Source organism: Poromitra crassiceps (assembly GCF_964638095.1).
Source record: "Poromitra crassiceps genome assembly, chromosome: 2".
Lineage (NCBI taxonomy): Eukaryota > Metazoa > Chordata > Actinopteri > Beryciformes > Melamphaidae > Poromitra > Poromitra crassiceps.
In genome coordinates this window covers 63,688,965-63,707,398 of record NC_139624.1, presented here as the reverse complement: position 1 = coordinate 63,707,398, position 18,434 = coordinate 63,688,965, and the positions used below count along the sequence as shown (strand labels likewise).

Genomic DNA, 18,434 nt, shown 5'->3' with positions numbered 1-18,434 from the left:
TCTTACTCTGATTGGCTTAATCTAAGCGTTACCGACCACAAACAGTGACGCTAGGTAGAAGCGGGAAAGGGGTGATTGATGACTGAGTTTTATGAATGAGTGGGCGTGACATTAAAGGTTTTCTCCTAACCGGGAAAGATGTGAATAATGACAGAAGGGATGAATGAGTGCCCATGACAACTAAAGGGTTTCTCCTAGAAGCAGGAAAATGCAGGGTGATTAAGGAGTGGGTATGACAACTAGAGGGTTTCTCCTAGGAGAATGAACGAATGAAAAGAGAGTGAATGAATGACATTACAGTCTCTCTTATAGAATTTTCGCTAAGCTTCATTTGTGGTGGTCAAAATCTATTTGTGGTGTACCGCCACAAATAGATCAATGTATGGGAAACACTGCATTGCAGTAGCAAAGACAATATGGTCAAGGCTGTAATATGTCAATCTATGTATAGTTAGTACTGTAACAGTTGCTCCAACAGTTGGCTGCAATAATTAAGTAACAGTCACATCAATCATGGCTGTCAAAGGCCATTACTGGGATTCTGTTTCATAAACGCGCTTTGGCACCTTGTACTTGGAGTGGGGAAAGAGCTTTGTCATACCGGGGATATATACTGTCACATAGTGCAGCACCTCCTCTTCCCCTCATTTTCTGAGCAGGGACTTGAAAGTGTGAATATCTCTGGGATTTGACCTACCTTTTTCATCTGGCATCATTTGACCCATAATTTCTCCCTCCTCGCTTCTTTCTTTCTTTCTTTCTTTCTTTCTTTCTTTCTTTCTTTCTTTCTTTCTTTCTTTCTTTCTTTCTTTCTTTCTTTCTGTGCATCTCTCTCTGGCCCTCCTTTCCACTTATCCTCCTGCTCTCTCTCTCTACCTTTCTCTCTCCCTCTCTCCACTGAACTGGCCTAGTTGGTCAGAGTGAGCACAGCTCTCTACCAGGGCTCAAGCAGTGCAAGCTGTGCTTAACACCTTAACAGCCACTGCCACTTTAAGACCTCTTGGATGAATTTGTATTTGGGTTATGTGGTCAATCTCTTTCTCTCCTTCTCACTCTCACTCTCCCTGTCTTTATCTCTTTGAATGGTCTACTTGGTTAGAGTGAATTCTGAAACCAGATCGTAGAAACACAGCAGGCACAGTCAGTATTTGTAAACATAAAAAAAGACGGTAACCCTTTATTTTACAGGTACCCTAGTTACATATGAACTATTTGTAATTACACATGAACACCAAATGTAATTACACAGTAATTACCAATAGTTCTAAATTACGTTCATATGTAGTTACATTGTAACAGACCTGTAAAATGGAGTGAGTCTGTTCAACTATAGTTCATATGTAGTTACATTGTAACAGACCTGTAAAATGGAGTGAGTCTGTTCAACTGTAGTTCATATGTAGTTACATGGTACCAGACCTGTAAAGTGGAGTGAGACCGTTCAACTGTAGTTCATATGTAGTTACATGGTACCGGACCTGTAAAGTGGAGTGAGACCGTTCAACTGTAGTTCATATGTAGGTACATGGTACCGGACCTGTAAAGTGGAGTGAGACCGTTCAACTGTAGTTCATATGTAGGTACATGGTACCGGACCTGTAAAGTGGAGTGAGACCGTTCAACTGTAGGTCATATGTAGGTACATGGTACCGGACCTGTAAAGTGGAGTGAGACCGTTCAACTGTAGTTCATATGTAGTTACATGGTACCGGACCTGTAAAGAAGCTCCTGGCTGGGACAGAGATTGTTAAAACCCAGTGGTGGATTTGAACCACTGAACTTCTGATTGCAAAGCAGGCGGCTTTAACCACTCAGCCACGAGGGCTTTCCAAATTTAATGGTGGAGTTTAAGAGGATAACTGTATATCAGTCAGATGTATTTGCTGTCACTTCATAGCTTTGTTATTATACACAGAGACTTGGGGGAAAATATTGATACTTTATTTAGTTATTATGATTTTGTCCAGAATTCCCATACAAAAATTCTAATAAAAGTATTGTAGGTATAGAGGTAACAGTGAAACTATAATCAAAATAGCCATTCTTCTACATTCTAATTGTTAGCTTATTGTAAATGAGTCATTTTCCCATCAATTTCCCAATTCCTCAATTAGTTGGGGACCCAGTCGAAGCCCCTCAAAGACCCCTTTGGTCAGACCCCCGGATCATCTCTCGCCAAAGTCTATAACGCCCCCCCCCGGTCTATAAATCCCCTACTCCGCATAAGGGGGGAACTCCCCCCTATTTGCTAAATAAATTGTATGCACTGTGCTCTAGAAACATTTAGTTATATTTAAAGATTTTAAATAAAAAAATACATTCTAATAATTTTCTGAATTGTGTTGTAAATAGTCCCATGAGCCATTTACAGCTCATGGGGATGGGGGGGGGGGGGGGGGGGGTGGCTGGCACAGTCACACTGCAGAAATGCATTCACATTAATCAATATTGCCTGTCTTTCAAGCTACATCTAACAAAGTATCAACATTTTCCCCCAAGTCTATGCTTATAATAACAAAGCTATGAAGTGACAACTACATCTGACTGACATACAGTTATCCTCCCAAACTCCACTAAGAAAGTTGGAAAGCCCTCGTGGCTGAGTGGTTAAAGCCGCCTGCTTTGCAATCTGAAGTTCAGTGGTTCGAATCCACCACTGGCTTTTAGCAATCTCTGTCCCAGGCCAGAGCTTCTTTACAGGTCCGGTGCCATGTAACTACATATGAACTACAGTTAAATAGACTCACTCCACTTTACAGGTCCGGTACCATGTAACTACATATGAACTACAGTTGAATAGACTCACTCCACTTTACAGGTCCGTTACAATGTAACTACATATGAACTACAGTTTAATAGACTCACTCCACTTTACAGGTCTGTTACCATGTAACTACATATGAACTACAGTTGAACAGACTCACTCCATTTTACAGGTCCGTTACAATGTAACTACATATGAACTACAGTTGAACAGACTCACTCCATTTTACAGGTCCGTTACAATTACAATGTAACTACATATGAACTACAGTTGAACAGACTCACTCCATTTTACAGGTCTGTTACAATGTAACTACATATGAACATCATTTATAACTATTGGTAATTACTGTGTAATTACATTTGGTGTTCATGTGTAATTACAAATAGTTCATATGTAACTAGGGTACCTGTAAAATAAAGGGTTACCAAAAAGACTAACACTGGTTAACACGCTTATTAAATAACAAACAACAGTGTTTGGTGTATCATTCATCATTGGGTGTTTTAAGAATGGCTCTCATTTTGATATTTATATCAATGTATATGGCACCTACTGTAAATGTAACTTTAATTTCTCAGGTGAGCTGCACAGTAATGCAGATGAGGAACTTTCATTATATTATTATTATTATGATTATTATGATTATTATTATGATTATTATTATGATTATGATTATGATTATGATTATGATTCTGCTTATTATTATTACTATCATTATCATTATTATTTCATTTATCTGCAGCCTTACTGCTGCAGATGAACGAAAGTAAGAAACAATGAACTGAAAATGTTACTTGTGTTGCATAGTTGTTTTTTGTACTGTTGACAAAATGTGATAGTTGCTTTGGACAAAAGTGTCTGCTAAATGACATAATGTAATGTAATGTAATGTACTTTACACGCTTCCTCCATCAACTGTTCTCCTCTCCTCCAGTTGACTGTGAGTGGGCCAGCTGGACCCAGTGGAGCTCCTGCTCAGCCAGCTGTGGTACCGGGCGACGCAGCTCCACCCGAAACGTCCTCCGGCCCGGCCGATACGGAGGGGCCGCGTGCCAAGGTCCCGACCAACGCACCACTACCTGCAGGGCTCCTGATTGTGGTGAGTGAGAGGAAGGATACGTGATGTTATATAGCTCACAGCTGTAAACACTGTGCATTATAATATCTGTGCGAATGTGGAGCTACTAGCACAGCGATCCTCAAAGTCCGGAGTCCGCATCTGGACCCAGACGCCGTCCTATCCGGACCGAGCCCTATAACCTACAAATCATTGAATACCGGTAGTTACATTTTCACGGAGCGTTTGTATTTTAACCGGCACATGCCTTTCTAGCCTTACGGTACTGGTTTATCTGCCAGGAAGCTCACAGACCAATGCATGCACTGTAAATCATCACACGTGATGCTACTCAGCCAATCAACAAGCGAATCGATTCTGCCTGCCTGTTGCTTCCCTAGCCCCTAGATAAAAGCGAGCAATTTGTTCAGGGTGTGTGCAGGTCCTTAAGAGAAGTCTAAAATGTTTTAAATGGAATTCGAAGCCTTGAAAGTCTTGTTGTTTTCTCAGTGCACTGCATTTAGTGTGAAATCTTCCTGCTTGTGCTGATGCATACTTAAGTCTTGTTGTTTTTTTGTACTCTTCAGGCTAATGTTCAGGATGAAATCAGTGTTCAGTTTTATTTCCACTGACATTACTTAAAGTCCCTGGAAACCAGAAATATTTCTTTATTATTTAGCATTTTGAGTTCATCACATCACAGGATCCTATGTTAATAAGCCACCAGCCGAATTTGAACGATGATGAACGTCGCAAAGTATATAAATTTAGGTTTGACAGCCATGGCAAAACTCATGAGATTTCATTATTTTTTAGAGTGTACTTTCTCCCGCGGACTGTGTGGGCGTGTCCAGTCTACAGCAGGGAAATTTCTGTCTCTCGGAGAGCGCGAGAGAGAGGGGGGGAGGGAAATGGAGAAAGAAAGAAAGAGAGATGAGTGCACACACCGTGTGTGTGTGTGTGTGTGTGTGTGTGTATGTGTGTGTGTGTGTGTGTGTGTGTGTGTGTGTGTGTGTTCGCACGTTGCTCCGCGGCTCCTGAGAGGAAGAGATCTCTGTCCGTTCTTTGCCCCCACAGCGTGTCTGTCTCCCACTCTGTGTGCTCTCTCTCTCTCTCTCTCTCTCTCTCTCTCTCTCTCTCTCTCTCTCTCTCTCGGGACTAGTGAGAGAGAGAGAGAGAGAGAGAGAGAGAGAGAGAGAAGCACATGGCCTGAAACCCGACACCTTGCTAATCTCACAAGCATAGCGCTTGGCAGACGGCACACAGAGTGACGCTGGGGACATACCAGAGGCGAAAATTGCGCGCATGCGCCGCGCAGCGCACCTCCGCGCAGAAGTCGCTTAAGCTTCTGGCATACTCTTCGCGCACGCGCTGGAGGCGGGGCTCCACGGAGGGTGCACGCACTCTGCGCAGGCCAAAACAGAACATAGTGAGTGCTCCAGAAATGGCGGCGATCAGTGAAAGGCAGTCTGAATGAAATTGAATGTAACGTTCCCAATTCTATATATTAAATTCTAAAAAACGACCCTCAACATTTGGGAAGGCTAAGCCACACAACTATGTTATAATCGAACATTATGCTTTTGAAGGCGACTGTACGACGGTGAGGACTCAATCACAGCAGATATCCGCTGATAGCCTACCACGGAGATCTCACAGGCACAGGCAGCAAAACCCGACGCGCTGATAGAAAAATCTCCGTGGACGCGCCGCGCTGCGCTCAGGCCTCGCCCCCCGACACGCCCCGTGCGATGACGTCATAATCGTCGCGCGCTCTATGCGCTTGGCTGGGCGCAAAGAGTATGCCAGAAGCTTTAAAGTGTCCACACAGAGAGCGCAGCTCTCTTTGCGCGCTCTGCTCGTCCACTATATATTTTGCCCCAGATCTCCTGTCTTCCTTATCATGGCCAAGTAAATGATGACATAAATATCTAAAGTAATATGTTTGGGATAACAGTTAATGGCTACCTTCATTATAAAATGCAATTGCATCATTTGTCTGTTCTCCTCCCGTTTTCCCAGTGCGTGCTGTTGTAGAGAGAAGGCGAGTCCTAGCTCTCTACTTGTTGCTCCGCAGGCAATGAGCCCCTAGAAGCCGCTCCCCCTCTCCCACTGCTCTTTCTCTCTTTTCACACTTCCAAAGGGGCAATCAACAACGGAAAATAAACATTATTTCACTTTGAAATTGGTTTTATTTGACGAATGTCCGGTTTCGGAGTTCCTGTCTGCCCTTATCTGATCTGTTCAACTTGACAGAGTCGCTCACAGGCGCAGACGGCCGCGCAGGAAAATAGAACTCCAGGCTGAGCTGAGCGGCCCTGAGCGTCCGCGGAGCTGAGCTGAGCGGCGCGCTGCGCGCTGCGCGCAATTCGGTGTGGACCGACAGATCTGTTAACATGGTGTCCTAATGAAAACTGGCTGCGCACAAGGTCGCAAATGGTCGCGCCGCGCAGCTTACGTGCAGGAGACGCGTGCGGTGTGTTTTCACCGTGAGAGGGAGACGGACAGCGAGGGAGCGCTGTCACTGGGGGCAAAGAACGGACTTGCCATAGGTGGGTGCGGATTGCGCGCGTGTACAAAGGTTATATAGAGCTTATGACGTCATAAGCTCCTGCGTTTTAGCACCTCGCGCACTGCTGTCTTCAATGAGGAAGTACTTTGTAGAATCTTGTAGAAAAGTGGCGATTTTAAGGCTTTGGGTTGAAAGTAATGTATAATAATTTCGGAGGCACAAAATTACTAACATAAGACCCTAAATAACATAGTTAGAACGTTTTTGTGGATTTTGGTTTCCAGGGACTTTAATTTAACTTGTGAGAGCGACAAAGCGAGAGAGTTAAGCTGTCAGTGATAAATACAGTATCTTCTAATTCTCTCGTTTCCCGACTACGCCTCCCCTCTCGTTGACCTTTAATCCCTTGGGTCTCCCTTCCCTCCACCATTTTGGCGTTATATTCTCTCCATTATTCCAACTCCCCTCTCCTCCTCTGCAGCGTGTCCTGATGGGGAGCAGTGGAGGAGGAGTGCGTCGGAGCAGGAGGTCCCGGTGTGCGAGAGGAGCTGTGAGGAGATTTACGCCTCCTCTCCTGTCAACTGCAGCCGCTCCACAGAGGGCTGCGTGTGTCAGGAGGGACTCTACCGAAACACGGACGCCCTTTGTGTCATTCCCGCCCTCTGCCCCTGCCATGACCAGGGCATGCTGCGGGAGGTACATAACACACACACACACACACACACACACACACACACACACACACAATTTCCATTTTCCGACCAACGACCAACGTTATTTGACCCATGTTCAACCCTTTTGTCAATTCACACCAAGTCAGTCAACACAGGTTAATCACTGGTCATGACAATTCATACACCTTTCACACCAATAGCTCTTTTCCATTGGTGCTTTTGCCCGGGCTGGCTCATGCCGCATCGTACTGATCAGATTTATCCAGCTGGGCCGTGCGGACCTACTCTGGTGTGGGGCCACAGCGAGCCAGACGGTGACGACCCCCATTCTCCCCCTCAAACAGCTGTGTTCGAGCATATCGATGTGAAACTCTCATGTCTCTGTGCTGGAGTGGAGAGAGCAGAGAAAAGGCGTTTTTAAAAGCCTCTGGGCCCTATCATTGTAAAAGCGGTATTTTTGCGTCTGCGTGTGTTTAATGCCGAGCGCAGCTCAAAATAAGGGCGTGCTTAAACCCAGTCGTATTCTCCCTGCCGCGCTAAATACCTCTATGCCTGTTATAATTATACTGGGCGTGCATGGGATAGGCATGCCACATGCCAAACCAGGCGTGTCCGCGTGAAATGCGGGGACACAGATGGCATTCTGCTACCGGCATGCGTGAAATTTTTTGCGCTAAGACCTCTGAAAAGCACCTCTTAGTGCAAAAATACCCCACTGCCTTTGAGTGCACCATTATTCTCCGCGTTGCGGAGCGCAGTGCAGGGGAATTCCTTTTGGATAGGTCATTACGCATGGAGGTGCCATGCCAGGACATCAAATTCTGCTGCTAAAATTGGGTAACCAGCAGGTTATTCAGTGAGGCAATCAACTATAGACGGTTTTCACGGAATGGTAAGTCCTGCACTTGAATGTTTTTTTTTTTTTATGTCCATAGCAAACACTGCAACAGGAAGTGAGCGGGGGTTCAATTTAGAATGTTTTTGTTGTCAAGTTAAAACCGTCTATAATTCACTGAAAAACTTTTATCACATCGCAAAGAGGGGTTAATCGGAAATTATTCGTGAAAATGTGGACATTGTAGCCTACTTGCAATGTTGTCAATCAAATGTCCCTGTTTCCCCGTTGCAAACACATTTCTAGTCAACAAAAGAACCCGAATTGCATCAAATCACAGATGTTTTTAACAGGTATGATGTGATGGTGTTGTTGTGAGATATCCAAATACGCATAAATTTGGAGCATGCATTGCGCAAACTATTAAAGGGACTGCGAGATGGGAATCTGATAGATTTGATTGATGTAACGCCCAGGCTTTGCCTGGCCACACCGGTGAATAATTCTGGTGGTTAAGGCCGCCCAAATCCCGTTTGCGCTGGCATTTTGCGGGGCACAGATGACTTGGCATGCCTCTAATTTGCGCCTCCGGCAGGTGCCGTGCCAGATTCCACACCACTGCTGAGAATTGCATCCCCACCCTATTTTGGGGCTGTTTTAACTTAAAAACAGGGAGGTCACATCTACCCAGACAATTATATCATTTTTAAACAGTTACGTTTCTGTATAAATCATTACAATATGCTCCCGTGAGATGGGGATGCGTTTGGCAGCGCGGGTGCAAAACTCGAGGCGGACTGCTATCATCCCTGCAGAAGAGGCAGGGAAGATAGCATAAGAGGTGCACAAACCGGTGCGCAAGTGATAGCGCCTGTAGGACAATAGGGCCCTCTTCTGTGTTTTGAGCTCTCAGTACTTTTGTAGCTGCTAGGTGAATCTCTGTGGTTTGAGGTGTAGTTTCTCTCCTGTGTTTCGGTTTGTACTTTCAGATATCTGCTTTATTTTACCATTTCCTGATCACTCTGAGCCGTGTCACTGTTACTGCTGAGCCGATGAAAACATTTTCTTTTCCTGCTGCTTAATAATAAAAGCTTTCCACTGACAAACTAATGGAATGCCTTTTATTGTGAAGAACTTGTAGGAACTTGTATCCACCAGTTTAGCCATGACTTCTGCCCATGAGTCACACAGCCATATTGATGCTGCCGCTGTTTTGCGACTCGAGACAAGCGCGTCACCAGTTAAAGGCACACCTTCAAGCTGGTAGCCCTGATCTATGGAAATACAAATCCTGACACATGCTGGATCAGCCGTGCCTGTTCACGCTCTACCATGCGAAGCTGGACCATGTATTGCAAAAACGTCCAACCAGGGTTATTCCCAGGTGGATTTTGGGTATGAAAGGGTTAACCCAGGTTGCCCGACTTGGTTTGGTGAGGTGGGTCGGACCAGGGTCAGACAAGGGTTGAGTTCAGTGTGAATGGCGCCATCTGGGTTGCTATTTTGCTATGCTAATGGCCTACCGTATGCTAATTGTTATGCATCTCTGCCAGGTTGTGTCACAGGTCAGCAACCCGGGTGGTGCATCACACTGAAATCAACCCTTGTCTGACCCTGGCCCGACCCGGGTCACCAGGCTGAGTCCGGCAACCTGGCGTTAACCCTTTCATACCCAAAATCAACCTGGGACTAACCCTGGTTGGACCTTGGTGTGAAAGGGGTAAAATAGATGTGTACCGGTATAAGTGCATCCACTGACAGACATTCTCCACCCACCTGTTTGGGGACATACACATGCAGGCAAATCCACACTGGCGTACACAAACATGTACACACACACGCACGCAGACACACACGCACATGCACTGGCATACGCCCAAAGTAAATAAGCCCTCATTGTGGTGTGTGTCTGACCCATACCATTAAGCACGCTGTTTATGTGGCCTCCCATTCACTTGCATTGTGTTATTTACTCATAAAGAAGGGCCTATTTAGCAGATGAGTGACATGCCCCGCGGGCCACATTACAGCACAATGCCTCTGCTGCCTTCATTCTGCTTAATAATGCACGAAAAACCCGGTAGAAAGCCGGCGCTCGGACCGCAACCCAGCAAGCCTGCCAGGAATTATTTATGAGGGAGGGGATATTACAGGATTATGAGAATTAATCATACAGTGACAAGAGGTCACGTCCCCTTCTCTGGTTCTCTCCTCTGTCTACCTTTCTTTCAGTCTGACTGCCTTTGTTTTCCCTATCTTTCTTTTTCCCCCCTCTCTCTCCATCTCTTTTCCCACTCCTGCCTCTATCCCTTCTCCCTTGTCTGCTCTGTCTTGCTTTCTTTTCAGTGCTCTCGTTCTCCTTTTTCTCATTGGTTACTCTCTCTCTCTGTTTCTTCGCTCTCTCAGCCTCTCCCTCTGACCCCCCCCCCCCCCCGCCCCTCTCTCTCTCTCAGGTTGTAATGACTAATATCCATATAAAGACCCTCTATATGGTTTCCTATTCAACCAGCTCATAACCATTATGCCAAATGGCTCAGTCTGAGCTACGGAGACCATCCCCAATGGGGGCTTTTGTACAGGCAAGAACTGAGCATTCCAGTAAAAGACGCACACAAAGAAAATCATGGCTGTCTCTCTATTATAACATGTTATATCTATAATGTTACAGCCCCACTGACGGATGTTCACGTGCCTCTTTTTAAATTATTTACAACTGTGCCGCCAGAAATCGATGGATCATGACCTACAGTATAAGACAAAAAAGGAGCATGCATTGCATGGTCAACTTTCACTGGTTATATAAAGGTAAAAGAAATAAAAAACACTTGACATTTTTACAATGTCAGTGAGACACTTATGCCAGAAGTAAAGGGTAATGAGGCACCATCATAGCACCTACATATCAAAAGTGTGAAGACACCAGTGGTGAGTGAATAAAGTGTGTGTGTGTGTGTGTGTGTGTGTGTGTGTGTGTGTGTGTGTGTGTGTGTGTGTGTGTGTGTGTGTGTGTGTGTGTGTGCGTGTGTGTGGCAGGCAGGTTCGGAATGGGCGGAGGGCTGCCTGTCATGTCGCTGTGTGAACGGGAAGCGGCTGTGCCAGTCGAGATGTCCTCCACTCTACTGCGATGAGGTGAGATACGCACTAACACTACCTTTTTCCCCCATCTACCTGATTGTGCATTTCATTTTTTTCACAGTAAGTGTCCTCCATATCTACTCTAATAAGGCCATCCAAAGGGAGCCAATAGTTAGTCCACTGTGTCACTAAAACCTATTTCCAAGGTCTTAAAGGATAAGTTCACCCATAAATGAAAATTCAGTCATTACCTCCTCAACCCTACAGTATGCCGATGGAAGGTTGGATGATGTTTTTTAGTCCACAAAACAGCTCTGGAGTTTAACAGCAAAACAACGTTGCAGCATTCTCCTAAACCAAAGTGTGGGACGATAGTGCAGGTGGGCCGTGGAGTCTGCCAACACTCACAATTTTTGTGGGCATTCAAATGGCTGTAGCGGGCTCATTTTTAAAGCTAAGAGAACATACTGGTATCAAATGAAACTAGAAGACCGAAGGCATCGATTGGTACAAACCATGTCATACCAGGTTGTCAGGAAGGGGGCTAAATCACTCCACAGGTAGGCAAAATTTTGGCAAGGGAAAGATTATTTCCATGGGGTCCCTTGACCTCTCACAAGGTCAAGGTCAAGGTTACTTTATTTGTACCTGTAGGTAGATTTGGTTGCAGGGAGAGTCACATAATTTTAAAAAGGACACAGACAAATAGTCCTGACATAAAAACATAAACATGACATAAAAGTGCCAAGTGCCATAGTTACAAACACCAAAATGTAAAAGATAAAAGTGAGTAAACAAGAACATATAAAGGGGCGGCTTTAGCTCAGGAGGTAGAGCGGGTCAGCCAATGACGCAAGGGTTGGCGGTTCGATCCCCGCTCCCTCCCAGCTGCTGTTGTTGTGTCCCTGGGCAAGACACCCAACCCTCCTTGCTCCCGATGGTGTGTAGGCACCCTGCGCGGCAGCCTGCCGCCATTGGTGTATGAATGGGTGAATGTAGACTATCTACTCATTGTAAAGCGCTTTGGATAAAAGCGCTATATAAATGCAGACCATTTACCATTTACCATTTACATATTGGGGCCCTAAAGGTGCCACCTAATGTAATGCAAAAGAGTGGCAGGAGAAAGACCAGGAGGTTACCCCTGCCATCCTCTTACCATTAGTTCAGACAATCATCATAAAAGAAGAAAAATCTGAAAAGAAAACAGAGCCACATCCATCAAACAATGAGAAACAATACACTTTACAATTTGTTCCTCTGAATAATGGCTGCTGGAACAAAGCTATTCCTATAGCATATATGGAAGGAAAGGAGGGCCTCGGCGTTCCTTAAAGTGAAAAAATGCTTACAGAAGGTACTCTTTGGATGTTGGGGAAGGCATAGAGTTAATCAAAAAGGTTCCAAGGCACTCTTCTTCATTAAAAAGCTTTAATATAAGGCTAGTTCTTCATAGAACAGAATAAAACAGCCAACACCCTGGGTGTGGCTTGCTGAACTTATTAAGGCTTCCTTTACTGACTTGTTTCCTGTTTGCAACTAGCCCTGAAGAAGGCCTTATGGCCGAAACATGTTGGCTGTTTTATTCTGTTCTATGAAGAACTAGCCTTATATTAAAGCTTTTTAATGAAGAAGAGTGCCTTGGAACCTTTTTGATTAACTCTATTCCTATAGCGTTTTGTTCTGCACTTTGGGACTGTGAACCTTCTTCCAGAAGGAAACATCCTTTCAAATGGAATCACCTCCAGATATGTGAATGAAAATGGGTTCAATGGGTACCCCCGAGTCTTCCCTTTACAGATAAGTTAGCATTTTCACAGCCTATAGCATTAATAGCTTCTGGATTGATTTTTTTCTGCTGTTGCTCATCACAGTTTGTCTCAACAAATTTGTTATGCACGCAAAAATTCCAGGACTTATCCTTTAAATACTTAGATACCAATTAATCCACCTGGCTTGTTGTGGACTTTGAAGCTACATTGATGTGTAATGGATGTAATGTGCAGCTTTGTTTTAATTGGCCTATAGTTATATAGAGTCTATATAACTATAGACAAGAGTGCACCATTGACCAATCAGTACACCTTGTTTTACTTCTATTGACAACTGTCCAGTAATTGCTGATTCAGTTTCAGTTCATGGTAAATGGACTGCATTTATATAGCGCTTTTATCCAAAGTGCTTTACAATGTACCTGCATTCACCCATTCACACACCGAAGGCGGCAAGCTGCCACGCAGGGTGCTGGCACAGCCATCGGGAGAAATTTGGGGTTCAGTGTCTTGCCCAAGGACACTTCGACATGCAGACTGGAGGAGCCGGGGATCGAACCACCAACCTTCTGATTAGTGGTCGACCTGCTCTACCTCCTGAGCCACAGCTGCCCCTTCACTCAATCAATAGGAAGAGTGACAGTCAAACGACATTAACCAGTCCCTCCAGGAAATTGCGATTTTGCGATTGCAATAATTAATGCAAATTCAACAAATCTCCACAATATTTGCTGGGGCTTGCAATTTTTCCAAATTCCCATGATTTCTCAGCAAAAACGGCAAAACAGGTAATTTGCCATTTTTGCCAGTTCCTGCAATTTTACAGCAAAAAAAAATCACATAAAACTTCGCAAATTACATTGCAAGCTTTGAGAAAAGTTGCCATTCGGTAGTAGTTTAGGGGGGGGTTATCTTAGCAAAAATCATAGCACAGTAGGTTAAGTACTGACAGATTAAAATAAAGCTAGGCTAAATCACAAAGGTATTTACACATTAATAGCCTTCTGAGAAATTAACAGTACAGTTTGAAAACACAACACTCATGTTAATAATCAGCTGGTTCTCAAACCATTTCTTCAACCTTCTGCTGGCTGACAAGAGAACAAAATAAAACAATTTCCAAATGTATTCTTTGATGGGAGCAGCATGTAGATGCATGCTGTCCAAACAACAAACAAGTTGTTTCAAGTTGTAGAATCCATGTTGAGGTTTATAAAAATCCAGTTACTAGTTATCCATGGGAATTGAGGCTGAATATCTACAAGATGCCACATGCCTCTGTCTGGTTAGTTTCCCAGACAAAAACGTCAGTCCATTACACCACTGTTGCCAATGGTCACAAACATCTCCATTATTGTGACCAAAGGAGAAAGTGCTGGGCTCCCTCAAGAATATGTGGGATGTTCTCTGTGAGTTGCTGCCCAAGGACAATCAATACCTGACAGGCCCATCCACCCACAGGTCTGCACTTTTCCCTTTCCCCCGGCCTCCTAGCCTCATCTGAAAAGTTGCTGCTTCCTGGATTCCTCGTTAAGTATAATTGAAGAGTTTACAAGATATCCACCTTTTGAAAATCTGACACTTGCTCTTGCAAAATCATTCCTGGCATGTGAAAAGCATACCATCTATCTATCTATCTATCTATACTATAATGACGATAGCGTCTGTCTGTCTCTCTAGCCGCTTTCACACACAGATCACGCAAAATTGCAGTTCAGAAGGCCCGCAAAGCCGGCAGCCTCGCCACAGAAATTGCTTTCACACACAGCCAAGCAGCACCGCCACATTCCCGTCTTGGGGTGTGCTTTCAGGTGACAGCCATCGCTCCCGGATTGAAAGGCGAGTGGAGGCATTTCCACCCAGCTCCTCCTAGCCCAAATTAATATTTTCATAGGTTAGTGTAGCCTAGGCTACTGTATGAAGAACAAATTCATTCAACAACCAAACATCGCCGATGTACGCCAGCCAATGAGGTGCAGCTGCGGTCGTTAAGGATCAAACTGATAAAACACGAAAGTGTTGTCCACATGCAGCATGGTAACAAGGCTTTCAATATTCATCTGATCGACTTTATGGATCACAGATGCACCATCATGTAGCCTATTAGGTACAAGGCTAATTCTTATCTTTTGGTTCCAGTTTTTTGTAAAGCAAATTATTCCCATGAAGTAGCCTAATTAGCGTCCGTTCTGAAAGACGACGCCTGCATATCAAACAGCTGCAGTCTGCATAACGTTCGTCGCGGGAATAGTATAGGCTATAAATGCACATGACTACTATAACGTTAGTAGTTTTTGTAAGGGAATGCACAACTGGCTAGCTAGAGAGATTGCCGTTCTGGAGCTGGTTTCTAGAGGGAATATCCTCAGACCAACTCGCCACAGACAGCTATAGTCCTCTGAAGCTTATTATTATATCCGTTAATTTTACCTACTAATGTCAACATCGTTTGAGCATAAAGCCTAACCTACTTACTAGGCACGGCAGCATTCCTCCTGGCCGCCTTTTTTTACTTTCACTTATGCCTTTCTTGCTGCATGAGTCCCCTGTATTTTTTTTTATGAATGAGCTGACCATTTGCACCATTCCGGCTTGCCGCTCCTACGCTTTCAGGTGGAGGCGGGATGCAGGGTAACCTGGCGCTATGACTAGGTCCACTGGGGGAACGAAAGGCATACAACAATTACCCACCAACCTGCTTTCACAACTTTCACATCGGAGGCGCGGATATCATTTTCCGTGCATTTTACGGCTTTCAAGGCCGGTGTGAAAGCAGCTTCTGTCTCTCTGTCTCTCTCTCTCTCTCTCTGTCCTTCGCGTATCTCGAGAACCATTGGTCGGATCGACTTGAAACTCGGGGGGGGGGGTGCGCTGATGGCGACCTGATGGAGTGCACTGCCCTGTTTCCGTGCGATTTGGATGCGAAACACGTTCGATATTTGAATATTTGTCTTCAGTTCTGCGCTCCTTCAAGCTCCAACTGATCTGGCCGTAGGGTCGTTGAGGAGGTGAGAACAGTCAACACAGGGTCGTTAAGTAAGTCAACATGGACTTCTTGAGAGTGAATGGTGGGGGGGGTTAAGTAAACATGAGAGAGAGGGCAGAGAATGGTAGGAGGACATGTATTTGTAAGCTGAATAAGCAACATTAATATTGAAGTCTGCCATGAATAAAATCAAGGGGAAATAATCAGTAGAGCTCAGTGATCTTAGTTGTTTTTAATGAGAATGGCGAATATCTGTACATTACAGTACTATTACAAATACGGTTACAGTATTATGTCAGACACCATCTCTTTTCTATAACGAACAAAAGACAAACATCAACACCATGTGATGGATAGGGGGACAAAAACAAAACAGCAATAACGACAACTGAAAAACACACAAAAAACGTCAAGTGTACGATATATGGATTGATCGATACAACAATACTAGTAATAACAGTAATAATAACAGAGAAAATAAGAATAAAGAAAATATTGTTACATAAAGCCCCTAGCCCTCACCCCACCCACCCCAAAAAAACATGGATCCAACAATATGACAGAGAGACTTAAAAAATAATAAAGTAGTGTTCAACATTATTTCGTGTTTTTTTCCAGGTGCAGAATGAGAGGTTGCCAGATGGAGTCAAATAGATCTACTTGATCCTTTCTGATATATTTAATCCTCTCCACTTCAAGGGTACTGACAAGATCAGCAAGCCACATTTTCACGTTGGGACTGTCCTTACCCTTCCATAACATCAGTAAACATTTCTTTGCAGACATGAGGCAATAGTTAACAAATCGTCTGTGAATGAAAGATTATTTAAGTTCTCAGAAATATTAAAAATAATAGTTTGAGAGTCTGGTTCAATTGTTGAGTCAAGAACTTGAGAGATAATATTGAAAACGTTACACCAATATGTTTTAATCTTAGGACATTGTATGCAGCTGTGTGCAAGAGTGGCATTATCATCTTGACACTTATCGCATATAGGAGAAATTGAGGGGAACCATTTATTGAGCTTTTCTTTGGAAAAATGCAATCTATGTACTATTTTGAATTGCATAAGGCAATGTCTAGAATTTATGGAGCATCCATGAATTTGGCTTAGGCTATCACTCCATTGTTCCTCTGTCCTCTGTAATCTGGATATTCAGATCTCTTTCCCAATTCTCCTTAATCCGAGAAGTGTCCGCCCTGTCATCAAATAGTGTTGTGTAAAGGATAGATACAAGGTGAGAAGTATATGGTGAGAAGTTAACAAGTTAACAACAAGCTGAGCCCAAAATCACAAATCAGAATGAGGGGGTCCCCGGTGGTATATTTTCTATCTTATAAGGGGTCCTTCGCTGAAAAACATTTGAGAACCTCTGCTCTAGGGCAACACCACTTCCAGGAACCCCCATCCTGTGTAAGTAGGGTTCCCAGAGTAAAACCTGGCCATTTCCACCACTGCTTATGGATGAGCATCATCTGCTGCATGCCATCGAGAACCGTTGGTCGGATGAACTTGTGTTGATCGTGTGCCCTATTGTGCAGTGCGGTGCCCTGTTTTTGTGTAATTCGGCATAGCGCCACCTACTGGCAACATAAAAAATTTGGTTTATCTCAAGATCTGTTCGTCCCATCGACTTCAACTTTGGGGCGCTGATGGGAACTCGACACAGTGCAGTGCCGAATTTCGTGCAATTCGGCACAGCGCCACCTATTGGCCACACAAAAGCTGGTTTCTCTTGAGAACTGTTCGTCCGATCAACTTCAAACTCGAGGAGTGCGCTTAGGGGGACTCAAGGAAGTGCAGGGAGCTGAATTCTGTGTAAGTTGGCATAGCGCCACCTACTGGCAACACAAAAAGCGGTTTATCTCCATAGCCATTCATCTGATCGACTTCAAACTTCAAACTCGGGGAGTGCGCTTAGGGGGACTCAACAGAGTGCACGGAGCTGAATTCCGTGCAATTTGGCATAGCGTCACCTACTGGCAACACAAAAAGCGGTTTATCTCGATAGCCATTCATCTGATCGACTACAAACTTGGGGAGTGTGCTGCTGGCAACCTGACATAGAGCAGTGCCGAATTTTATGCAATTTGGCACAGTGCCACCTACTCGCACCACAAAAAGTGGTTTATCTTGAGAATCGTTCATCCGATTGACTTCAAACTTGGGGAGTGTGCTGCTCGGACCCCGCTGGAGTGCGGTGCCGCATTTCATGCAATTTGGACTTATTCCAGGACTGTCTGTATGTCTGTCCTTCGCGTATCTTGAGAACCGTTTGTCGGATCGACTTCAAACTTGCGCTTAGGGGGACCTGACAGAGTGCAGTGTGTGTGCCGGGGGAAAGCGCCCACGGTGTGGTGCATGGGGGAACGGGCACTGCACTAGTTTCTTAAAATTTAAATTGTGAATAATATTAATAACTTTGTTTCTAATCTAATCATGACATTTTTAAATATTGAGCAGTGACATTTCAAGTAGCAAAAGTATTGTTTGTGTAATTGTATTGTCATGCATTGGGGATTATGGACACTGGTACGTCCTTATTATCGTGGGTATTCATTTTGTGGAAAAAATGACTTTGGCTCCATCTGGCAGACAGTGCTCAGATAGCATACACACATGAGTGGTTACTGGACCGTCATCTAGCAGAAGACGCCAAGCCGATTGATCAATTATGCATGCTGTAGAAAAGGGCCCATAATGGCCCACCGTCAGGCCTGTTCTTGGGGCAGTCGATGCCCACCAGCCGGCGCG

The 18,434-nt window shown here is 44.4% G+C and overlaps 1 protein-coding gene across 1 annotated transcript in view; it reads left to right on the top strand.

Moving 5' to 3' along the window:
- The window catches only part of sspo (SCO-spondin), a gene marked incomplete at both ends in the record, with an annotated part of 269,200 nt that overhangs the window by 226,306 nt on the left and 24,460 nt on the right, over positions 1 to 18,434 (top strand). Inside the window, 3 exons of the mRNA XM_083632012.1 lie at positions 3,702 to 3,866; positions 6,818 to 7,032; positions 10,879 to 10,974. Coding sequence (XP_083488138.1) covers positions 3,702 to 3,866; positions 6,818 to 7,032; positions 10,879 to 10,974 — 476 coding nt within the window. The remainder of the gene's footprint in view (positions 1 to 3,701; positions 3,867 to 6,817; positions 7,033 to 10,878; positions 10,975 to 18,434) is intronic.